The sequence below is a fragment of the Lycium barbarum genome, chromosome 1 (genome assembly GCF_019175385.1).
Source record: "Lycium barbarum isolate Lr01 chromosome 1, ASM1917538v2, whole genome shotgun sequence".
NCBI lineage: Eukaryota > Viridiplantae > Streptophyta > Magnoliopsida > Solanales > Solanaceae > Lycium > Lycium barbarum.
Genome location: NC_083337.1, coordinates 3,126,586 through 3,152,058, shown reverse-complemented (window position 1 = coordinate 3,152,058; position 25,473 = coordinate 3,126,586). Strand labels below are relative to the sequence as shown.

General features: G+C 38.0%; 2 protein-coding genes across 6 annotated transcripts; both read right to left on the bottom strand.

Moving 5' to 3' along the window:
* Window positions 1-817: 817 nt before the first annotated feature.
* Window positions 818-5,075, bottom strand: LOC132627150 (multiprotein-bridging factor 1a-like). The gene is made up of 6 exons (XM_060342314.1): window positions 5,070-5,075; window positions 4,821-4,950; window positions 4,440-4,528; window positions 4,293-4,395; window positions 1,445-1,527; window positions 818-1,300 (listed from the first exon to the last, which is right to left on the bottom strand). Exons 1-6 carry the CDS (start codon window positions 5,073-5,075, stop codon window positions 1,181-1,183), a joined length of 531 nt encoding a protein of 176 aa, XP_060198297.1. The 3' UTR covers window positions 818-1,180.
* A 2,566-nt stretch (window positions 5,076-7,641) lies between these two features.
* On the bottom strand, window positions 7,642-25,184 carry LOC132629101 (uncharacterized). 5 transcript variants are annotated; one of them, XM_060344840.1, is made up of 12 exons: window positions 24,114-25,177; window positions 21,466-21,678; window positions 21,290-21,373; window positions 19,663-19,764; window positions 17,755-17,907; window positions 17,586-17,669; window positions 16,727-16,825; window positions 16,398-16,547; window positions 16,225-16,308; window positions 8,752-8,904; window positions 8,540-8,644; window positions 7,642-8,116 (listed from the first exon to the last, which is right to left on the bottom strand). In XM_060344840.1, the coding sequence occupies exons 1-12, from the start codon at window positions 25,167-25,169 to the stop codon at window positions 8,018-8,020; spliced, it is 2,382 nt and encodes a 793-aa protein (XP_060200823.1). In that variant the 5' UTR covers window positions 25,170-25,177; the 3' UTR covers window positions 7,642-8,017. The 5 variants fall into 5 exon arrangements, with proteins under 5 accessions (XP_060200823.1, XP_060200826.1, XP_060200830.1 ...); XM_060344843.1 differs by having other exon boundaries at window positions 21,466-21,609; XM_060344847.1 differs by lacking the exon at window positions 19,663-19,764.
* Window positions 25,185-25,473: the final 289 nt, after the last annotated feature.

The window sequence follows — 25,473 nt, the reverse complement described above, 5'->3', positions numbered from 1 at the left end:
ACTAGTTTTGATTTAAAACGGGAGCAATAGTTTTTGGCCCATGACAAAAAAAAAAAAAAATTTATAATCCTTTTACGATAGATCTTCACTGTGTAAGGAAATTAGTTAAAAGGGGTCTTTACAAAATGAAAGGAGGTATATGTCCCTCATATGACCCTCTATATGTATGGGCGATTCTGATATAACACAGAGGCGATCTGTTATATTTTGTAGAAGGTCATTTAATCAATTTACCCTTCATTTTGTACTCATAAGATATCTGGAAAAGAAAAAAAAAACACATAAAAAATCTGGAAAAAAAAAAACATTTTCTTCTATTCAATTTATAAGGGGGCAAGAGATCTCATGTCCTCATTTAAAACAATGGCGCGGCTCGAAGTGCTAGTTTTTATTTAAGACAATGGCGCGATTTCTAACAGGACTTGGTTGATCTAGATTTAAAGCAATGGTACGGCTCATTTGAAGAGGATGTTGATGACTCTGATTGTCAGCAAAGGCGCAGTTTATTCTGAAAGGACGTTGATAGTTTTCATTTAAAACAATTGTGTGGCTTTTAAAACGTGGCCGTTCTTGCTTGACAACAAAGGCGGGGTTTTGAAGAGGATGTGGCTGGTTATGATTGGCAACAAGAGCACGATTTTCGGATATGCAACTAGAAAACCAACTGCCCATAGTAAGAGATCTATGAATATGAGAACCAATAACGAGTAGATGTACTCAGTTTGATCAACTGAATTAAAAAGAATTACACTTCAGACTTTAGAGGAAGGACAAAAATGGTGCAGAAGATATAAGAAAAGAATTGATCAAATTGTCAACTAAGAGGAGATAACGAATTATTCCTCGCACGTTAACTCATTGTTACACAGATATACTGCATTAAGTTCACATAACACCTATAACTAAGTTCCTTGGTTTAGAAATTACACTTGCTGATGGGAAAATGATAGAGCAATGTTATGAAAAGCAGTACGAATATAAGCAGGAGGGGAATCCGTACAAGAGAAACTTCAAAATTTCCACAGAAGCAAAAGCTAATTCAACGAAGAAAACCATATTCATGAATCCAGGCATAAACGATAAGGACCACACTGTTTTAAGGAGAACTTCATGTTCATGTCCATGTTTTGGATTCAAACACACAATGAGAACCCATAAGTCTCACTTGTGCCACAAGATTTTATTTCTTTCCACGAAGCTTTGCACCAAGAGCTCTCTCCAGTTTAGAGATAATCTGTTGGTTTGGAATTGCCTTTCCGGACTCGTATTCTTGGATGATTTGTGGCTTCTCATTTATCAACTGCAAAACAACAAAGGCCCTCATAAAATTTACTTCGTTACAAATTAACCATCTTCTCTGTCTGTGTAATAACATTTCTCTTTTTCACTTGGGCGTGGGCCGTGGGGCGTGGGGTAGTGCAAAGTGAGAGGAAGAGGTATATACTTGAGCAAGTTGAGCCTGAGTTAGCTTCTTGTCTTGTCGTGCTTGCATGATAGCTTTCTTCAGTTCAGTTGGTACCTTTTCATCTGAAAAAGTAAATCAAAGTAACATAGGACGCTTTCAAAGGAGAATGATATTGTGACATACTGACAAAATAAGCGCAAAATAACACTAGAACAAATCGGAACTGCTCAAACATCTTAGGTAATAAATTATCAAGACAATGATTAGGGGAAACAAAAGAAAGAAAGAATAGATTTAAGGAAACAAGGGAAATAAAAAACAGAACAGGGGAAACAAAGACGCTGAGAAACACCATGCCCAGGAGAAACTTTATAGAGACGACTAGTGAATTAAATTCTTTTTCTTTTCTAATTTATAGATTGTGAATTCATCCTGTCTCTAAAGTGTAATTGATGCAGAGAGAGAGCAACCAAATGGATGTCAATTTAAACTTGATCATGTCACAAGAAAGAATGCATTATGACTGACTTAAGTGTTGGGAATAAAATAGACCCGCAAAATAATATTCACGGTATTAGTGATAAACGCGGAACACTCAGTTATGGTTAAATCAGCAAGAATAAAATGCAGCAATAATGACACCAAGATTTTACGTGGAAACCCTTCTGAATAAGGGAAAAACCACGGCCAAGAGGAGCAGCTGATATCACTATAGTAAGGAATTTTACACTGTGTAGTAACGAGTACAAATACTCCTAAGACCACTACACCCTCAAAAGAAATAACACTCTTTTGATTTTCCCACCTCACTACAATATCACTCACACTCTATTTTTCTTCACAGACTATTTTCTTACAGTCTATGGAATACCTCACTTTGCTCTCACTCAGATGTATTGTCTGAGATTTTGGTGTGTATAGCAAATGATCTTGGTGATGATACAAATGAACCATAAGCCGCCTATTTATAGGAATGAATTTCCTATGATGAGGTAAACGCTTACATCACGACTATGATGAGCTAAGCGCTTACATCACGATTATGATGAGGTAAGCGCTTACATCACGACTAAGATGAGGTAAGCGCTTACATCACGGCTATGTGAACAAAAGAATTGACTTGTTGGCCAATTCCACAATTGCTACCAATGTGATTTTGTCAAAGGAAGAAAAATCTTCCTTTCTTAAAATATGGGATAGAGGACTGGACCCCACAAATCTCCCCCTCCAGTCCCATTCACCTGAAGGAGGGTACACTGGCTTCTAATTTGAGTGCATGCCGACAAGTTCTTTGCACGATTCGAACTTGTCTCTCGGTACCACCTTGGTCAGCATATCTGATAGTGCGACACACTTCTGCAACTTCGACTGCCATGGTATAGCTCCCCCCGAGCTTCCTCTTAGATACCTGAGTATCCACTTCATAGCTTCCCAATGCTCTTTCCCTGGATTTTTGAGAAATCTGCTAACAACACCGACTGCATGAGAAATATCTGGTCGAGTGCATACCATTGCATACATCTTGTTGGTACGAGTTTTTCGAGCATACAAACTTTCAAGATGCTTCCATAGGGTCCGAGCATGTGTCTCCCCAGAAATATGTTTCAACACATTATCGTCAACCCACTGTCTAATAAAGCCGCAAACCTGCCGATGCACCAAATTCCACTCTTCATCTGATTTATTATCAGGCTTTTTATTGGCAAAGACAGGTTGATGAAAATTCTTGACATAGAGCAAATCTTCCATTTTGCCCTTCCAAATGACATAATTTACGCCACTCAAAGTAACCATTCTACTAGTGTTGGCTTCCATCATTTATCACAAATACAAATACTATTTTATTCGAATACCAAAGTAATTCTTTTCTGATGTGGAAGTTCAGACTGTGCTGCAACCACAGAGCATACTCAGACAGAACCTTGGCTCTGATACCACTTGTTGAGAATAAAATAGACCCGCAAAATAATATTCACGGTATTAGTGATAAACGCGGAACACTCAGTTATGGTTAAATCAGCAAGAATAAAATGCAGCAATAATGACACCAAGATTTTACGTGGAAACCCTTCTGAATAAGGGAAAAACCACGGCCAAGAGGAGCAGCTGATATCACTATAGTAAGGAATTTTACACTGTGTAGTAACGAGTACAAATACTCCTAAGACCACTACACCCTCAAAAGAAATAACACTCTTTTGATTTTCCCACCTCACTACAATATCACTCACACTCTATTTTTCTTCACAGACTATTTTCTTACAGTCTATGGAATACCTCACTTTGCTCTCACTCAGATGTATTGTCTGAGATTTTGGTGTGTATAGCAAATGATCTTGGTGATGATACAAATGAACCATAAGCCGCCTATTTATAGGAATGAATTTCCTATGATGAGGTAAACGCTTACATCACGACTATGATGAGCTAAGCGCTTACATCACGATTATGATGAGGTAAGCGCTTACATCACGACTAAGATGAGGTAAGCGCTTACATCACGGCTATGTGAACAAAAGAATTGACTTGTTGGCCAATTCCACAATTGCTACCAATGTGATTTTGTCAAAGGAAGAAAAATCTTCCTTTCTTAAAATATGGGATAGAGGACTGGACCCCACATTAAGACCATAAACACCATTGCAAATTCAAATGCACAAGTAGTACACGTGTTTTGGGAAACGTATGGTCCTTAAGTATTTCAAAAGGAAGATAATGCATACCCATCCAGCATATGAAGTAGGCAGCATAAAGTAAAAACTGAAGACATCAAAGCAATCAAGGGGTAACTATGATTTCTACTCACAGACATAACAGAGATTAAGCAAAGGTAATTGTCCCCTAGCAGTTTCTCTAATATGTTGTCAAAGGTGTGGCTCAAACTTACGAGATAAATTCTCAGTATCTTCATCAAGTTTCCTGGTGTTCAGAGATGTACTACTAGAGGCAGCCTTGTTTGATCCTGCATTAGCTGCATTAGATGATAGGTATTATCAGAACAGCTTATTACTACAAGCAAATTACATGAGCTTACAAAAGTAAGAACAGGTGACATGGCAGCAGTATAAGGCACAAAGTATCTGAATACTTCAACAGATAAAGAAAACGTGGCAGAAAAAAGAACTAAGCCAGAAAGAGAACACTCCAAACAGTCAATTATGTTCACACTTGAATGAACCCATGTTTACAGAAGTTTCCTTAGTAACAATGAAGGTTTTATCCTTTAGCAAGTCGCCAATCTCAGAATATACATGAAACTAGGCCAAATAAAACAAAAATTTTAATAGGTGAAATTCTGGTTTTATAACTCTACTAATAAGAAACAACATGAACTGATGAAGAGAGAAGGACAAATTCAAAATTACAAGTTATCCAGCTTCAGTATAATTTGAGAGGAATTTAAGATATTAAGTACTATTTTCTAATTTCCCCTGGTTTCTCCTTTGCTGGTGCTTAGCAAATATTGGTGAAACAATAAACTGCAGGAATATAGAAATTACTCTACCAGCACACCAGGATAATGATACAAGATCAATCAACATACACTTAAGCAGCAAATTTGCATGTTCAGTATTTGCAAAGGTAGTATGACTGACTGACTTCAAAAAAATCGACCCCGTTACGCATAAAATACAGCTACAGCTGAGCAATAATTCTAAAGTACAGCCATGATTAGCATAATTGAACATATTTATTAAATAGATTTAGGTCCATTAGAAATCATAAGCACATACAAAAAATTGATCACAGAAAACTGACATATGGAAATTAGCTGATAATCTAACAGATACGAAGGATGAATCCTAGCTGAAAGAGAAGTAGCATTCATACAAAGCACACAAATTATACAGGTAGACAAATTAAAGTAACAAAATTGCAAGCTATGTTGCTTGGACTCTTCAAAAATGTGGTCGGGTAGGTGTCGGATCCTCCAAAAGTGGTGTATTTTTGGAAGATCCGATTCGGGTGCAGCAGCATTTTTGGATAGTCCGAGCAACATAGATTGAAAGCAATAGCTAAGCAGCAACTCCAGTTTCGACTCAATCCAAACTAATCGAAGTCGGGTATAGGAATCCTCCATGTCCATTATGTTATGCACATACTGTCACCAAAAAACCAAAAAAAAAAACCAAAAAAAAAAGAGAGAGAGAGAGAGCAGAGAAGATCAAGCAATACAATATAGGACCTAGAGATGAAAACAACTAATTGAGCAAACAATGAAACGGCCTAATGACTACAACTACAACTATGCCTCAATCCCAAACACGCTGAGATAGCTACATAACTTCTCCGTCTCCATCCCGTTCTAAACATAAAGGGATGTAGCATACACACAAGCACACAGATTATACAGAGAGAGAAATTAAAGTAACAAAATTCCAAGCAATAGATGCACAGCATCTAACAACAACTACAATTTCGCCTCAACCCCAAACTAGTCGGGTATATGAATCCTCCATGTCCATTATGTTATGCACATTCTATGAGAAAAAAGGAGAGATAATAAAGCAACAAAAAGAGGAGCTAGAAATGCAAAACCAGCAACTGAGCTAAGGATGCACAGACTAATTACTACAACTACAATTATGCTTCAATCCTAAACTCGCAGAGGTAGCTACATAAACTGTCTAAATCCATCCGTTATACACAGATTATCAAAACTGAAAGGAAGGCCAAAATATATATATATATATATATATATATATATATCAGCTTGGTATTTCTGTTTGTAGACGTTCATGGCAGCCTCGTCGGCTTGCACAGTTATGTGTATATATATTGTGGGTGTGTTTACCCTTGTCGGCCTAAGTAGAGGTTTACTCTCAGAGTTCACAGTTACAGAGTGGTACGCTCGGGTGAAATAAGGCACTGGGTGCCGGCCATGCCTCCCTAGGTTTGGGGCGTGACATATATATATATATATATAGATATCAATTGAAAAAACTGAGTTCAATAATCCTACTTCACAAAAAACAGCTCAACAAACAAATTTTTTTTTTTTGGCGACTACTGTTAAAGAAAAAGGTTCATTTGCTACTTATATATAGGAGGGGCCTTTGGGTATTTTTGGGTTGCGACCCGACCCTATAATTTCACGTGACACCACCATTTGTATAAATCACATGGAGGAAATTATGTTAAGACGACTTTACTAGTAGAAGAAATAAATTTCTTTATTTAAAACCTGGGGAATACAAAATCTAATAAATTAATAGTGACACTATATCCACAAAATATTAGTGAAAATATTAATTCCCTCCATCCCTGTTTATACCACACTTTTTTTTTTTAATCAATCTAAAAAGAATAACACATTTTTATATTTAGCAACAAACTTACTCTAAAATTCTCATTTTAACTCTATAAAATGATTTCTAACCACAAAAATCCGTGCCTAGTCAAACACCTTCAGCGGCAAATGGAATCTCGAACTAGTTGAGGTAAATACCACATAAAAGAAGAGAAACAAGCAACACAAATCGAGCTAGGGATGGTAAAATTGATTTTTCAACTTTTCAGAGAGAGTTCAATATGAGATTGTACGGAGAGTTCGGTCGCGTATTTTTCCTTTCAAACCCCGACCCTGTAATTTCACGTGACCTCACCATTGATATAATCATAGGAAAATTAAGATGGTTATAGTAGAAATTAGATTAAAAGAGAAAAATCAAACACTAAAAAATTTGATTAGTTGAACAAATTTAGAATCTGTTTATTTTTATTAAAATTAATATGTTTGATTCTGAATACATAGTCGATTATTAAAATATTGTACCTAGATCCAAACTGCTAAATATTTGATATATAATTCAGATAAAGTAATACTAGCATATATCCAGAAAAATCGTATTTGTAGTTATTATACAATGGAAGTCTGATATAGAAGGCAAAATATGAGAAAATAAAATAATTAAAAATATTCGCAGCGGTATTGATTTATATAATGTTGTATAAAGTTGGCAATGGTGACTAGTGATCGAGGGGATTGGTAGTAGTAGCGACCTTTGGTGGATATGGTTTTATTTAACTTCAAAACATTGGTCATCCAACCTAGATCTTCTAGCATGCATGGATACAGCTCTTGACATATTCCTTTGGTATTGCATCTCCCACGAAATGAAAAGGGAGTACATCTATTTAGTATTAAAACAAAATGAACTCGAATACAAAGGAAAATAAGAAATCAAGACGTCAACTTGTATGGGACTGAGACGTAGTTATTGTTATAGTTGTCGTTGTAAAGGGTAATTGATTGATTCATCCATTATAATAGTGCTACCATTGAACATGGGGGAAGAGAGAACCACTAAAGCATAGGGCCTCCCAAGTACAGAAAGTTCCTAAACACAGTATAGCCACTGATGAGTATTCTTCTTAATTTTTACTTCCACAAGAAAGAGAAATAACCAAGGTATCATCAGAATAACAGTAATGTCTTCATAGACAAACTGGTTCGCCTAACCTAGCTCATTAATCTAAACTTTTTTCCTAATTCATCTAACAAGCATCTTTATCATGAAAGAGATGATCTCCTGGAACAAGATATCCTCGATAGCATAAACCATTTCACCTTTCATTGTCATAGTTCTTAAATAACACGGCCATTAACGTTCAACTTTTGTCACTAACGATTGTTGTCTCTGTCAAAACTGCATGCTTCTGACGATTGTTTTCTTCATTTGCAACAATCATATCATCTGGCGACGGTTCCTGGATGACAAATATTATCCATTTTTCAGATCAAAAGTAACGAAATCGAACATAGAAATTGTTGTAAGTCTAACAGAATAAGAAGGAACTAGTAGCTAAACTATGATACAACTGGTTCTCTGGGAAATTGTTGTAAGTCTAACAGAATAAGAAGGAACATAGAAATTTTGTCTAGGATTGACTCCATTTTGTTATTAGTGTCTCTGATCTACAGATCTTACATTTAGAAATTTTTATTATTAGTTAAGTATATGTTAATCAAATATTAGAAGATGGATACACTGAGTTTCTGGAAGACATACGAGAGAAGTGGCAGTTCACAAATTATCATCTCAGAAACGCAACATAAATAAGGCAACAACCCACAATCAGATTTTAACGGAACAAACTTTCTATGAAGAAATGCTAGACCAAAAGCCTTACCGGACAATTGGATGTACCCTCTGCATTCCCTTTTGCTGTTTCCGGTTTATCATTGCTAACATCTTCCCAGCTTCTATTTGCATTGACTTCACTCGTGGAGTTTTGCTAAAGACAGAATAATACCAAGTCAGCTACCACAACATAATCTCCTCCAATAATGTCAAATTTATAAGGTATCTAACCAAGCATATAGAAGCTTGCATAGAACTAACCTCTAACACTGTGGAGCCACCGCCATTATCTTGCTGGTTTTCATTACCGGAAGGCTCTTTTTGCTGAGATACTTCATTGCTGCCAATATTTACATTATCTGTGGTATGGCTTTGACCACTCAAACTGTTCTTACCACCATCACCCTCATTCCCCTGCAATATTTCAAAAGGTTTACAGATTCAATTTATATGGCACTAAATATAATAACTTGAACAGCCAGTGTTCCACTTCGCTTCGCCGAATCAGTGCAAACTAATATCGGTTTTGAGCTTATACCTTCATCGTCAATCATGTTGGAAACTTGACCACACTAATGTTAACTTGTTAATGTAAAAGGGGACAACAAAAGAAATTTGTTATAAATCTATCTCCTAGTTCTAGCCACCCTCTCCACTGTCAATTTGGTGATGACTACCATTGAATCAATTAATCAACCTCACCTCAACCCAAACTACTTGGGTCGAGGTCGACAATATGAATTCTCTATATTTTCCATTCTACTGGGGATATTTTTCATTCCAATTAGTATAAAGACAAATTGGGGTTCTCTACACTAAATCTTCTCTACTCCCACTTACCGCTGCAAGACCTAATGGGACTATGACAACAGTTGTGTTCAATCCTAATGGGTGGGGACTATGTCCAATTAAACCCAATGGAAGATCAGTAAATAACATGAGCCTTCAGAGTTTATTAGAAGATTCACCAATTATCGCCTGCAGACAACACAATGGATAGAAGCCTATTAATGTCACGTACAAGAATTTCACAAATGACCTGACCATAAGCCCTATGTGCCCGCCTTTGTTCAGTTGGCTATAGCAATTGAATGCAGAACAAGAGCTGCAAAACAAAATCTTAAACCTCTTCTTCCATCCTTTTCTTACCCAAGCCAACTAAATTCCCCAATATCACGGTTCTTATCATAGTTCTATCCCAATGCAGCATCCACCGCAAACGATTTCACAAAAAAGTTATAATCTTGACACCCCCTGTTCCACCTCCGTGACATCATCATCATCATTTTCAGTACCATCTTCATACTCAGCATTATTATTTTTTTGGTGAAGTAATTAAAATGTATTAGAATGGCATCAAGAAGATGCAGAGGTTACAACTAAGCATAGAGCTGCTTCAAACAAGAATTAACATGAAGCTGGCTAAGCAAAAATCTGTAAACCAGTCAAAAGATCCAAAAAGATATCCCCTAAGACCCTACTATGCTAGAGTTAGGGAGCTAACAAAATCCAAAAAATTATCCACACTGTTTACAGGGGAGAAAAAGTGCCAACTGAAAAGAGTAACTAAACATCTAGCCTTAATGATACTTATGGAAGTTGATATTCCATCAAAACATCTGCAATTTCTCTCTTTCCAAATACTCCAAAAGATTGTTGCTGGGATCATCCTCCAGATCCTTTTGATAGTCTTGTCAACTCTCCAGCATATCCAGCTAACATAAGCATCTTTGATGGAAAAGGGCATCACCCATTGGAGGCCAAACAAAGAGAGAAGAAATGCCATATGTTAGCTGTTATGGGGCAATGCAAAAAAAGATGATTGACACTCTCATTGTCTTGTTTGCAGAAAAAACATCTATTGATGAGAATGATGCCCCTTTTCCTGAGATTGTCTTGAGTAAGGCAAGCCTTATGAAGGGTTGTCCAGGTAAAACAGGAGACCCTAAGAGGTTGTCTTGTCCTCCAAATATGTTTCCAGGGAAAATCTTCAAGGATGCCATTCTGGGCACACCCAAACTTGTAACATTCTTTCACAGTGTAGACCCCTTGCTTGGTGCTGCCCCAAAGTAATCTATCTGAGATTTGTGCATCTAAGTTGCATTCTTCAAGTGTCTGTAGTAGAAGAAGAAGTTCATTAATTTCCCAATCATTCAGGTTCCTTCTGAAGATTGGGCTCCAAGCATTGTCAACTCTGTATTGTGCAACTGTTGCTTCCTTGTTGGTAGCTATCTGGAACAGCCTAGGAAAGGATTCCTTCAGAGTAGTGTCCCCAATCCATTTGTCTAACCAGAATCTTATCTTGATTCCATTACCAGCTTTGAAAAAGACTTTCTAGAAAAAAAATCATCCTGAAAACTGCTAATGTGTTTCCAGACTCCTACACCATTAGGTTCTGTACTCTTCTTTGGGCTCTAATGGTCATGAGATCCATGCTTTGCTTTGATGATGTCCCTCCAATACCCCCTCCAATACCCTGCCTCATTCTGCCTATATCTCCAAAGCCACTTCATAAGCAAGCTTTTGCTATGCAGCTTTAGGTCTCTAATTCCCAACCCCCCTTAAGCCTTGGATAGCATAACTTTCTGCCATTTCACCAGAGAGAACTTATGACTTTGGCTGTTACCTTCCCACAAGAATTTTCTCCTTAACCTGTCTATCTGCTTCAGGACTGAACCTGGCAAAGGAAATAAAGACATAAAATATGTGGGAATACTATCCAATACACTATTGATTAGAGTGAGTCTGCCCCCCCATAGATAGGTACTGTAGTTGCCATGTAGCTAGTCGCTTCTCCATCTTTTCAATTACTCCATTCCAAATCACAGTGGATTTGAAGTTAGCACCTAATGGTAGGCCCAGATAAGTGATGGGAAAGGAGCCTACGTTGCAACTTAGAATATCAGCTAGTTCCTCTAGATTGGGAACCTCATTAACAGGATAAATAATGCTCTTGAGCATGTTGATGTGTAGACCAGAAATGGATTCAAAGACCATAAGGGTAATGTTGAGGTTGTGACTTTGTTGACTGTCTGCTCCACAAAAAATCAACGTGTCATCTGCATAAAGTAGATGAGAAACATTGGCTGTGGTAGCAGGGTCTCTACCCACCTGGAATCCTTGAATCCACTGTAGCTCTTTGGCCTTTGCTAGCATTTGAGAGAGTCCCTCCATGGCCAAAATAAAGAGGAAATGGGAGAGTGGGTCTCCCTGCCTTAGCCCTTTTTTAGAAGAGAAAAATCCAACAGGGCTCCTGTTTACTAATACTGAGAATTTCACTGTTGATATGCAAAAAAAGATCTACCTAATCCACCTATCTCCAAACCCCATTTGCTTCAAAATGTTGATCAAGTAAGCCCAATTTAGTTGATCAAAAGCCTTTTCTATGTCCAGTTTACATAGGATCCCAAATTCTCCACTTTTGAATTTCCAGTCTAATACTTCATTTGCAATCATGGAAGCATCAGGCAAATTCTTCATAAATGCACTCTGTTGGCCAGAGATTAGAGAGCACACCACCTTTTTAATCCTCTCAGCTAGGGTCTTTGCCAGTATCTTGTATACACTACCTATAAGACTTATAGGTCTGAAATATCTTAGCTCCAAAGCTCCTTTCTTCTTTGGGATGAGGGCAATGAAAGAAGCATTACAAGACCTCACCATTTGACAGTTCTGATGAAAGAAGTTGAGTGCTCCCATTATGTCACATTTCATGAAGTTCCATGAACTCTGAAAAAATGCCATGGTGAAGCCATCTGGTCCTGGAGCTTTGTCTGGAGCACGTGACTTTAGGGCCTCTGAAACTTCCTGTTCATTGAAGGGTAATTCAAGCACCTCTTTTTCTTCAGCACTGATAGTGGAGAGTCCCTCGAAAACAGCTGAGGGTCTCCATGATTCATTCTCCTGGTACAGCTTCTGATAATAATCAAGAATACCCGCCTTTATCAGCCCCTTGTCTTCAATTAAAACATCTTCTATCTTCAATCTGTCAATGCAGTTACCTCTTCTATGTGAGTTGGCCATTCTTTGGAAGAACTTAGTATTCTTATCTCCTTCTCTCAGCCATAAACATCTGGATTTTTGCCTCCATGAGATCTCTTCAGCAATGGCAATCTGTTGAATCTCAATTTTGAGATTAACTGACTTCAAATTCTCCTCCGTAGTATGAGGTCTTTGTTCAGCAATTTGGTCTAGCCTTCCCAATTCCGTGAGGGCTTTGTGTCTTTGAGAATCAATCTTACCAAAAACCTCTTTGTTCCATTTAGTGATATCCCTCTTTAGATGTCTAAGCCTCTGGATCAGGACATAGTCAGGAGTGCCCAAAATAATGTACGAATTCCACCAATCTCTTACCATGTCTAGGAATCCATCTGATTGAAGCCACATGTTCTCAAATTTGAAGTAAGAGGATGAAGCATCCCAGTCCCCACTTTCCAAGACAAAAGGCTTGTGGTCAGAGAACACTCTAGGCAATGGAAACTGTTTAATAGCATTGAACATTTCACTCCACTCGGGTGAGATTAAAAACCTGTCAATTCTTAAGGCTTGGATAGGTTCCTCCCCTCTTGACGCTCCTTGGAGAGGAGGATCAATCAATTCTAAGTCTTGAATGGTGTCAGAGAAGCCCAACATAGCTCTTGATCTTGTGGTGCAATTCATTCTTTCCTCCTCAAACCTACATACATTGAAATCACCTCCAATTACCCACAAATCAGACCACAGACCCCTAATAGCTGCTAGTTCAATCCAAAGTTCATCTCTTTCTGGGTTTGTGTGAGGCCCATAAACCCCTGAAAGAACCCATTTAAAATCTTCAGTAAGACTCTCAAATCTGCAAGAAAGGGAAAAGATACCAGCTTCAGAGTCAACACAATTCCATAATCTTTTGTCCCACATTATCAGGATTCCCCCTTTGGTACCAATTGCCTTAAGTTCAGCCCAAGCTATCCACCTATTTCCCCAAATTTGTCTGATTAAAGTAGTATTCCATTCATCTATTTTGGTTTCCTGTAAACAGATGATGTTTGCCCCCCATTTATGGATAAGAGATTTCAAGGTGCTTCTCTTATTTTTATTGTTAAGCCCCTGCACATTCCAGATGATTGTTTTGACTTTCATCTAGAAAGAACCTTGAGAGACCTGCCCCTTTCCTTCTTTCTACTGCCCTCTTGAAGTCCCAAGCCAATTTTTTTAGTTCAGCATCTGCTTTGTTCTTCCCTTTCCTAGAATCCCCATTTTTCAACTTTTGCTCTTGCATTTGTAGTTTTCTCCTTTCCTCCATTCTAAGAATAATGTCAAAAATTTCATGTTTGAAACCTATTACATTCACCCCCAAAGCCTTGCAACTTGCAAGCTTTCATCATTGTCAATTTCGACCATTTAGAAGTTTCCACCACCACAGGTGTATCAACAATTGGCAACTGCTCACCACCCCAATGCCAAGGAAGTGGTAAGAAACTGTTGAAAGAGTGAGCAGTGATACCCGAATCTGACTCCTCACAAGGAGAATCTGAATGAAGGATGGATTCGGTTTTGCATGGTGTGACGGGCATACTGTACATGTCTGCTTCATCGTCTGCCTCTAATTGTGAAATTGCTCCATCAGAAGGCTCCCAATCTCTAAGTTTGGATGCTTGAATTTCCAATTCGAAGTGATCAAAAGAGACCGCTGCCTGAGAAGAAGAGGGAGGTCTGAGAATGCAAGGATCAATTTTGGAGGCAGTGGCTCTCCATATTTGCGTTGCTCTGTAATTTCGTTTGTCTGCTTCTGGTTGGGCCCTTGGAATAAAAGCCGTTGTTTAGATCTCTTGTGGCTTTCCCTTTGTGGGCTTTTCCTTTGTTGCTGCTGATTTTATTTCCCCTGTTTTGGGCCGGGCCATTAAGAGGTAAAACCCTTAATTTGTTATTTGTTTTAACAGCCCCTGTGCCCTTCACGTGCGATAGTGTGTAAAGAGGACTCTGGCTCCTTCTGTCGTACAGTATTTTCTGACCCATTCAAAGACCCAGTGGATAATGGAGGAGACCGGATCTCCAGGAGAATCGATAATTCAAATTTCCAATCTTGCAAATCAATACTCAAACTCGCCGGAATCTGCTTGCCGGTATTCTTGATGCAGACACGAGCCCAGAAAAAATGGGTTATTTCCTTCGTATCTTCGTCAACACCGATGAAGCCTCCACGTTGATTCCCAATTTGTTGAAACGTATCCAGTGACCAAGCATTCAATGGAATCCCAAAAACTTTAACACAGGTATTTTCCGATCTTTCTTGTTGGATAGAACTGATACCCGGCGACCACCAGTCAAGGGAGAGGTGCCTGCCATTCCAGAACCAGTCCCCCGCCTTTACTCTCGCTGCTTCATGTCTGGAAGGAAGTTCAAAGAGGAATCGATTGTGGTCCATGGGGATGACTTTGAATCCAGCAGTGATTCCCCACCTGATTTGAAACCATTTATGGATGATTTCGTGGTTTGGGCTATGGTGGAAAGGATCGTTGAAGGTGCCTACCAGACTTCTGTGGAGTGGATGGCTTTCGAGAGTGTTACCTAGTTTCTGGTTTAAATCTGGCCAGCTTTCAATGTTAGCAGCAGCTTTATAGGATTTAGTCATTGGGGCCGGTGGTGGAAATCGAGCCGAAATGTTGTTACCGAGAAATCGAAGAATTTTCTCCGCAATATCAGACCAGCCACTGTTGGAGCTCAACTCTGGGATGATCACTGCCGCTTTGAAGGAACCATGCCAAACTTCTACTCTCACAAATCTGCCATGAACATTGTAGTTTGATAGACCCTGTATAGGCTTTGTTGTTGTTTCCTTCCCCACTTTCTGTATAGCTTCCCCGATCCTTTTGATGCTTGTTTGAGGGCTTCACACACCCATCTGAGCTTGTAGGCGTCCATTGTAACTTTGCTTATGTATCTCCTGCCCCTTTCGATCAACGAATACCATCTGAACTGTCTGTCTCCTAAATTTTTAAGCTCAAAAGATTTATCACCAGAAATAAAGAACATTTTGTCACCCATGGTGGAAGATTCCGATGGTAGAGAGCCACCGGAAAGGGTCCCTCAGGCCCCAAGGGGCCTTTGGAATTCTACCTTGGGAGAAGTGCCTGAGAGCATTTTTTTATCTGTATTGATAGAAATAACACCCCTCAGCATTATTTGAGTACTCAAATATTCAGATACAGCCTTCAGAGCCTAATGTTTACCTTATCAAAAACAAAAAGATATAGCCTTCAGAGCCTGGGCCAAGTTCACGACAAAACGGGCCAATTCTTCAGCAGGGGGGTTTGTGGACAGCAATAGATTTTTGGACACCTAAGCAGGTCGGAGAACCTACCGCCTTTCTCACAACCATACCCACGGGCCACGGGTAACCTACCTTCACAATATTGTCTAGGATAAACTCCTATTTGTGACGAGCTATTAATCCATAAATCTAACTTATATTTAACTTTTAAAATATAAGTAGTTACTTACATTTTATAAAATATTATACAGGAGTTTCATGGAAGAGATGCTCACAACAAAGTGATAGTTCACAAACTATTACTCCCTCTGGTCCAAAATAAGTGAATTTTTGGGGTGTGGCACACCCCTTAAGACAGTTAATTGATTACACTAATCAACGGGTCATATGACAGTATTACCTTTTGCTTTCCCCAAGCTTTTCTTAAAAGTAGATTCATGGAACCAACTTTCTACGAAAAATACATACCAGACCAAAAGCCTTACCGGACAATTGGATGCACCCTCTGTGTTCTCTTTTGCTGATTCAGAAATATCAGTGTTGATACTGGCTTCAATTGGGCAGTTATGCTAAAGAAAGAATACAAGTCAGCCAACACTTACATAATCATATCAAATACTTTCAAAGACCAAGCATATAGAAACTGCATAAAACTAACCCCTAACGCTGTGGAGCCCCCGTTATTTTCTTGTTGGTTTTCATTACTAAAAAACTGTTTTTGCTGCGATAATTCATCACTGCCAATATTTACAGTCTCTGTTGTATTGCTTAGACCACTCAAACCATCTCTACCACCATCTTCATTCCCCTGCAATGTTTTATTGAAGAAAATGTGATTTTGATTCTGGGGCTGATTTGAGACAAAATGACAAAAATGGTCCCTTATATTTGGTGGTAGGTTCAAAATAGTCCCTTAAGTATCAACTGAGCAGTTTTAGTTACATTGTATGGCAGTAATAGTTGGCATCTGCGCCATTGATTACTTACCAGTCCTTCTGATCCAGCAACTGTGTCCTTCTTAATTTTGGCCGTCTCTCGCAGACATTGCCTTTTAGCAGCTCTTCTCCTGGCAGCTTTACTACGGCCCTGACAGAGAGAATTGACATTTTAGTTACTTGAAGACAATTAACCAGATCTTTAAGAGTAAATTTAAGAAATGCAATTTGCCCTGATTTTATATTTCATTTTGGATAAATGAAGGTAAAGTTACCAGCGTACAGGACGTCGATGCTAATGTACTAACCAAAGCAAATTAAACCAGAAACAACATCCAGCTAGCCAAAAAACACTATTGTACTAGCTTCACAATGCAATATAGTTTTTCACTACACAATGGCAGCATAATTTTTTTAAGTAAAGGCAACAATATTATTATTTTTTTGATAAGGGTAAAGGTAACAATATTATAAATCATTATCAGAAAAGGAGTGCCAAGAGTAGGAAAAACATTAACAGGCATAGAACAAAAAGTCTTGTAGCCCGACACAATGATCCTATGGTATCTAAAATTGAAACTACATCATCTGAGAACCTTCTTTACACCAAAACTGAAATTAAAAAAAATACAGTTCATCTTAATCTTCTGCTCAGTGCTGATAATATATTCAAAACATCTTGAGTTTCTCTCCCTCTAGATGGCTATTGCTTTTTATACAGGATTTTTTGGAAGAGATGCTCACAACAAAGTGGTAGGAGTAGTTCACAATTTTCTTTATTTTTTTGATAAGGAAGTGGTAGTTCACAAATTATTAATCTCAGAAACACAAGCTAAATAAGGTAAATAACCCAGAAGTAGATTTTCGTTGGAACCGACTTTCTACGAAAAATACCAGACCAAAAGCCTTACCGGACCATTGGATGCACCCTGTGTGTTCTCTTTAGCCATTTCAGGAATACTATTGCTGACAGTGGCTTCAAGTGGAGAGTTGTGCTAAAGAAAGAATAAAAGTCAGCTAACACTTGCATAATCTCAAATACTTTCAAAGACCAAGCATATAGAAGCTGCAAAAACTAACCTCTAATGCTGTGGAGCCACCACCATCTTCTTGTTGGTTTTCATTACTAAAAGACTGTTTTTGCTGAGATAATTCATCACTGCCGATATTTACAGTATCAGTTGTATTGCTTAGACCACTCAAACCGTCTTTATCACCATCTTCCTCAGTCCCCTGCAATGTTTTATTGGAGTCCGAAAACAAAATTATTTCTGTTTATGATTTGTGTGTAAATACAAACAGTCCTGGACTTTTCTAGAAAACACAGATAATAACTTTTGTCTGTTCATTTTACGAAATACCTTATGGTTCTCTCTCATGTACTTGCTATGGCTTTCCCCTGTTCTCTCTAAATCTCCTGTTTGATTCTTGGTGTTCTCATATTTTAAACTGTTTACACATTTGATTTAACATGTCTTGACATGGTCGAATCTCTCCTCTTTTTTATTTTGCTTGGTGAAAAATTATGAAAAATGCAATTTTCTTCAATTATTAGTCTAAATTCTTCCAAATTTGTATACCTCTCAAGCTCCAAGATTAATTTTATATGTTTTTGGATTGTATTTGATCCATTGAGTCACATTATTTGACCATTTTCATCTAATAAGTTGAGTTATTCGAGTTATTTTGGATTCAACCCCTTAAATCAACAAGGCAATGCAGTAAACAAAGCAACCCATAAAATGACTTCATTATCAGAATACTTCATACTTTACTCTAAGAAGTCGTTGTTCAGAGAGTTTATCGTTTTTGGAATAGTTCTTTATTTTGTTTTAAAATCAGTATTTTGTTATAAAATTTCCAAATTCAATTTGGAGCTGGATTCCAAATTTGGAGAAGTGCTCCAAACTTGTTTTTTTATATTCATAAATTTCAAATAAGGTGCTCTCTTCTCTCCTTTGCAAAAAGTATAACCAAACACAACTCCAACTTCATCAATTTCAAATAAAGTGAATAATATTTAGATCTATGGCCAAACAGTACTAAGTCTACAGTATATTAACCAGCTGATGCCGCACCCAAGGGTGTGGCCTAGTGGTCAATGAAGTGGGTTGAGCACCATGAGGTCTCAGGTTCAATTCCAGCAGAGACAAAACATTAGGTGATTTCTTCCCATCTGTTCTAGCCTTGGTGGACAGAGTTACCTGGTACACGTTGCTAGTGGGAGGTGAGAGGTGGGAGGTATCCCGTGAAATTAGCCGAGGTGCGCGAAAGCTGGCCCAGACACCACGGTTATCCAAAAAAAAAAATGATTCTCAAAACTCGTCATCAATGGCTGCCTCTTTCATTTTCTTACTTTATTTCTTGCTACTCCAACAAATTTATTCTCCACAGCAACCCTCCACGCTTCTCTCTTTAGATAGCAATTCATCACTCAGCCAGAATCTTTACCCAATAAGGCCACTCCAACAATATTTTTTGAAGTCACAAAACCAATAAAATTACCCAAAACCAAACCTTGTGCACATCTAATCCTTCGACATGATTTTGGGTTCACTTACGGAAAACCACCAGTTCTTGCAGATTACACACCACCTTTAAATTGCCCATCTCAGAATTTTGCCAAGATTGTGCTTGAATGGAAAGCAACTTGTAACGGGAGGCAATGCAATTAGATACTACAAATGGGATTTTTTGGACTGTCAAGAAGAACATTTCTAGGTATTCTTCTTTGCTTACGAACAATCAAACCCTTGCTATTTATTTAGGGAACATTGGTGACAGTACCTAAACAGGGGTTCACATGTGAATTTTTGTCCTGCTGAAGTAGGTGATTTTGATTCAGGGGCTGATTTGAGAGAAAATGACAAAAATGGTCCCTTATATTTGGTGGTAGGTTCAAAAATAGTCCCTTAAGTATCAATTGAGCAGTTTTAGTTTCATTGTATGTCAGTAATAGTTGGCATATCTGTGCCCTTGATTACTTACCAGTCCTTCTGATTCAGCAACTATGTTCTTCTCCTTAAGTTTGGCCATCTCTTTCAACCATCGCCTTTTATAAGTTTTTCTCCTGGCACATCTACTACGGCCCTGACAGAGAGAATTGATATTTTAAGTACTTCAAGACCATTAATCAGATCTTTAAAAGTAAATTTGCAAAATGCAATTTGCCCTGATTTTATATTTCATTTTTTTAAGGGGAGCCTTGGAGTAACTGGTAAAGTTGCTACCATGTGACCAGGAAGTCACGGGTTCAAGCCGTGGAAATAGCCTCTTGCATAAATGCAGGGTAAGGTTGCAGCCTGCGTACAATAGACCCTTGTGGTCTGGCCCTTCCCCGGACCCCGCGCACAACGGGAGCTTAGTGCACTGGGCTGCCCTTTTTTTATATTTCATTTTGAGAACCTGAACAAAAGAGGATTTCACCTAGCTCTAGATGTTACTTATGTGGGGAACAAGCAGAGACAGTCAACCATCTTTTTTTGCATTGAAAAGTGACAGACCAGTTGAGGCAGTTCATTCTCAAGATGAAAAAAATCAACTGGGTGAAATCAGGAAGTATAAAAGAAGTAATGAAGTGTTGGAACAGAGATGGCAATGCAGCAAAGGAGGAGGAGAGATGGAAGATGTCCCAGCAAGCATATGGTGGACAGTTTGGAAGGAGAGACATCAGTGATGTTTGAAGATAAGCAGAGCAGCATGCAGAAAATGAAGATGAATTGTTTAGCTATTTACTATTTTTGGTGTAAACAGGAAATGTTAGATCAAACAGAAGATATTTTAACAGCTATTGACTGGTTGTAATTTAGTGGAAATAGGAAGGCAATGTAAGCTGTAATACACATTTGGATGTAGTTATACCTGTGGATATATAGATTAATTGTTACCATTCTCAAAAAAAAAAAAAAAAAAGGTAAAGTTATCAGCGTACAGGACGTCGATGCTAATATACAAAATGAAGCACAAATAAACCACAAACAACATCCAGCTAGCCAAAAAACACTATTGTCCTAACTTCACAATGCAATATAATTTTTTACTACACAATGCCAGAATAATTTTTTTAAGTAAAGGTAACATATTATAAATCATTAGAAGAAAGGGAGTGCCAAGAGTAGGAAAAACATTTATAAGACCAAGAACAAAAAAGTCTTGTAGCCCATCACAAGGACCCTATGGTGTCTAAAATAGAAACTGCATCATCTGAGAAACCTTCTTGACACCAATACTGAAAATAAACAAAATACAGTTCATCTTAATCTTCTGCTCAGTGCTGATAATATATTCAAAACATCTTGAGTTTCTCTCCCTCTAGTTGTTCTAGGCATAGTCTATTCAGACCTTTCATATTCAGGAATAGTTGCCATTTTTTGTCAGTGACAGGGCAGTGCAAAAACAGATGGCTATTGCTTTTTATACAGGAGTTACTGGAAGAAATGCTCACAACAAAGTGGTAGGGGTACTGGAGTAGTTCACAATTTTATTCTTTTTTATAAGGAAGTAGTAGTTCACATATAATTAATCTCAGAAGCACAAACTACATAAGATAAATAATCCAGAAGTAGATTTTCGTGGGACCAACTTTCTATAAAAAATATCAGACCAAAAGCCTTACAGGACAATTGGATGCATTCTTTGTGTTCTCTTTTGCTGTTTCGGGAATAGCATTGCTGACACTGGCTTCAATAGCGGAGTTGTGCTAAAGAAAGAATACAAGTCAGCTACACCACAGACATAATCTCATCCAATACTTTCAAAAACCAAAGCATATAGAAGCTGCATAAAACTAACCTCTAACGCTGTGGAGCCACCACCATTTTCTTGTTGGTTTTCATTACTAAAAGATTGTTTTTGCTGAGATAATTCATCACTGCCAATATTTACAGTATCTGTTGTATTGCTTAAACCGTCTTTACCACCGTCATCCTCATTCCCCTGCAATGTTATATTGGAGCCGTCATTCGAATTAGCCAAATTTGAAGTCTGAAGTTCGCAGCCTAATACCTGAAGAGAGACCCGAGTTCAAGCAGAATATTATTTCTGATTATGATAATTTTGCGTAAATACAAAGTCTTGGACTGTCCTAGAATTGACAGATAATCAGTTTTGTCTACTTTCTAGGGCTTTCCCCCATTCTCTCTCATTTCCTGTTTGATACTTGGTGCTTTCATAATTCAAAATTCAAAATGTTCACACATTCAATTTATGAGGCAATGCAATACGTGAACAGCCACTATGTCACTCTGCTCGGCCAAATCAATGCAAACTAGAATAGTTGAGTTTATACCTTCATGGATTAATCATAATGGAAACTTGACCATGGTGATATTAACTTATTTTCTTGTAAACGGGGACAATAAAGGAAATATATTACTGCCTCCGTTTCAATTCATATGTTTTACTTTCCTTGTTGGCCTGGTTTAAAAATAATGCCACTTTATATATGTAGTACTAATTCTTTAAATCTAAGATCCTATTGGCAAATTAAAGACCACAAGATGTACACGGCATTTTGGTACATTACACACATCTTATGTTTAAAACCACAAGATTCAAATGTCGCCTTTAATTTCTTACTCTGTGCCCAGTCAAACTAAGACAAATAACTTGTAACAGGGGGAGTATAATTCTATTTTCTTCTTCTCGCACCACCCCCCCCCCCCAACACACAAAAATCCCGCCCGAAAAAAAAAAGAACCACAAAAGATCTCTCATTCTGAAAGTGATCTAAACTTCTCAACATTGCCAGCATCTTGACATCCGGACTCAAAAGATGATAAATTCTTCACTGACAAATGGTAATGACCATTATTCAATCAATTAACGGAAACTACCCGGGTCGAGAATATGAATTCTCTACATATTCCACTTTCTTGGGCCGCATTTCATTCCAGTACATATAAAGACAAGTTAGGTGTTCACTAAACTAAAGACTCTCTATCCACACTAATCTCTAAAATACATAATACAAACTATAATAACAAAGATTACACCTTGATAAAACCAATGGAACAACAGTATATATACACTAAGCTTATGACTATCATTCAATCAATTAACCCAAACTATCTGGGTTGATACTACAAATCCTCTATATACACCACTTTGTTGGGCCGTGTTTAATTCCAATACGTATAAAGACAAATAACATATTCTCTAAACTAAAGATTCTCTATCCACAGTAATCCCTATCATACATAATGCAAACTATAACAAACAAAGATTACACCTTGATAAACCCAATGAAAAAACATCAAATTACCTGACCCTCCACCGGTTTATCAGAACATTCACTAGGCTTATTATCACCTGCAGTTAAAACGATAGACGGAATCCTACTAATATCCCATCCAAGAATCTTACAAATGACCTGACCAAATGCCCTATGCGCCTGCCTCATATTATCTATAGTAATCGAATGCTGAATAAATGCCACACAATCCTTAAACCTCTTCTTTGACCCTTTTTTACCAACCCCACAACACACAAGACAACTAAATTCCCCACCACTCTCACAATTCTTCTCATAATACTCCCTCAATGAAAAGAAATCACCTAGTATTTTTGCCTCCACGGGGAATTGAACCTAAGACCTCATGGTTCTGAAACCACTTCATTGACATCTATGCCACATCCTTGGTGCAACTTATTCAAGCAGTTAACCCAAACTACACTGGTGGACAATACGAATTCTCTATATGTTCCACTCTTTTAAAGCACATCTCATTCCAATACGTATAAAGACAAATTACAGGTTCACTAAACTTAAGATTCTCTATGCACACTAATCTCTATAATACATAATGTAAACTATAACAACAACGATTATGCCTTGAATCTCAAATAACAGTTAATTACCTGAGCCTCCACCGGTTTATCCGAAGATTTACTAGCCTTATAACCTGCAGTTAAAACAATGGATAGAAGCCTACTAATATCCCATCCAAGAATCTTACAAATGACCTGATCATATGCCCTATGTGTTTGCCTCGTGTTAGCTATAGTAATCGAATGCTGAACAAGCACCACGCAATCCTTAAACCTCTTTTTCCACCCCTTTTTACCAACCCCACAACACACAAGACAACTAAATTCCCCACCATTCTCCCCATTCTTCTCATAATACTCCCTCAATGCACCATCCTCATCAAACAACTTCGCGAAACCATGGCATTAACAATACCAATACTATTCCCCATTCTAATACACCCTAATTAGTACTATTTAAAAATTATGCAAGGCAGGTTATTCAATTCAACAAACCAATCAGTCGATAAAAAATAATGCTGGCATAACTAATCTCAGCATTAATAATACTCCCTATTCAGTAATATTCTTTTACACCCTACCATTCAGTAATATTCTTTTACACCCTACCAAACGACCCCTAACAACAATGATTATGCCTTGATAAACCCAATGGAATAACAGTAAATTACCTGACCCTCCGCCGGTTTATCAGAAGATTCACTTGCCTTATAACCTGCAGTTAAAACAATGGATGGAAGCCTACTAATATCCCATCCAAGAATCTTACAAATGACCTGACCATATGCCCTATGAGTCTGCCTCGTATTAGCTATAGTAATCGAATGCTGAACAAGCGCCACGCAATCCTTAAACCTCTTTTTCCACCCTTTTTTACCAACCCCACAACACACAAGACAACTAAATTCCCCACCACTCTCCCCATTCTTCTCATAATACTCCCTCAACACACCATCCTCCTCAAACAACTTCGCGAAAAAACCATAACTTTTCTCCCCCTTTTCCTCATCATCATCATCCTCCTCGTCATCCTCCTCAGCATCGATCGAGTACTCAAAATAGTCCGATACCGCCTTTAACGCCCCTTGGTGGGCCCTGTTCGACGCGAAATTAGCCAATTCTTGATCAGTGGGCAAATGGGGTTGCAAAATTGGTTGTGGTTTAAAGCTGCCCCACCCTGATTCCGTTACAGGTGGAGATTCGACAGGTTTCGGGCAAGGCCATTCAATACCTGAATCTATTATAGCTTCCTTATTGAGCTTTTTCGGGTTCTTGATTTTCCTTTTCTTGAATTTTGTTGAACTTGAGGGCTGTAGAGGAATTGGAGTTGGGTGGGTGGGTATAGGGAGGTGGGGGTGGGGGTGGGGTCTAGGGGGACCTTGATGCCATAAAGAATGGAGGTAATGAACTTCTTGAATTAATCTTTGCTCATCATATCGATTCATTGGAAAACGTGACATTCTTGAACTATTTTGGCAAAAGGGTTTGGGATTATATTGTTGAAAAGTTAGAGAATTGATGGAAAGTTTAAGGGTTGTGAAGCAAAAATCATCAGTTGTACTGTTGAAGAAAAATGGGTTCTTGAAGAACTGAAAAGGGGATTTGTGTTGTGTTTGTAGACTACTGGAGTGACTAGTATCAGTACTCCTTGCTTTGGGTTGCTGGCAATGAAATAACCAAAGAGTCATTAAGCAAGAAAAGGAAAAATTGAGGTCCAAATTTGACATTAAGCTTTATAAAATACTCAGTTCGTTCACTCTTACTTGTTCGCTATACTATAAATTAAACTTTCAAATGTGAGTTTTGTTATTTTTTTTTTCTTTTTTTCACAGTTGCTGTCAAAAATAACACATTGAGTTCGATAGATATTTAAAAAGACTAAGAGCCTGTTTGGATGGGCTTATGCCTATAAGCTGCAAACAGCTTATAAGCTAAAAAAAATAAGTTGGGTAGCCTAACTTATTTTTTTTGGCTTATAAGCTGTTTTCAGCTTATAAGCTGCTTTAGATAATCTAAGTCAAATGGGCCTAA

Bases quoted from the DNA above. Each gene is read 5' to 3' on its own strand.
- LOC132627150 (XM_060342314.1), bottom strand. The intron at 4,396-4,439 runs GTAAGCTCATGT...CTGTTCTGATAA, and splicing joins TGTCACCTGTTCTTACTTTT to TACCTATCATCTAATGCAGC. The intron at 1,301-1,444 runs GTATATACCTCT...GTTGTTTTGCAG, and splicing joins CTCAGGCTCAACTTGCTCAA to TTGATAAATGAGAAGCCACA.
- LOC132629101 (XM_060344840.1), bottom strand. From the start codon at position 25,169: ATGTCAAATTTGGACCTCAATTTTTCCTTTTCTTGCTTAATGACTCTT. The intron at 21,374-21,465 runs GTTAGTTTTATG...TTCTTTCTTTAG, and splicing joins GTGGCTCCACAGCGTTAGAG to CACAACTCCGCTATTGAAGC. The intron at 19,765-21,289 runs GTAAGGCTTTTG...TCTCTCTGTCAG, and splicing joins AGAATGCATCCAATTGTCCT to GGCCGTAGTAGATGTGCCAG.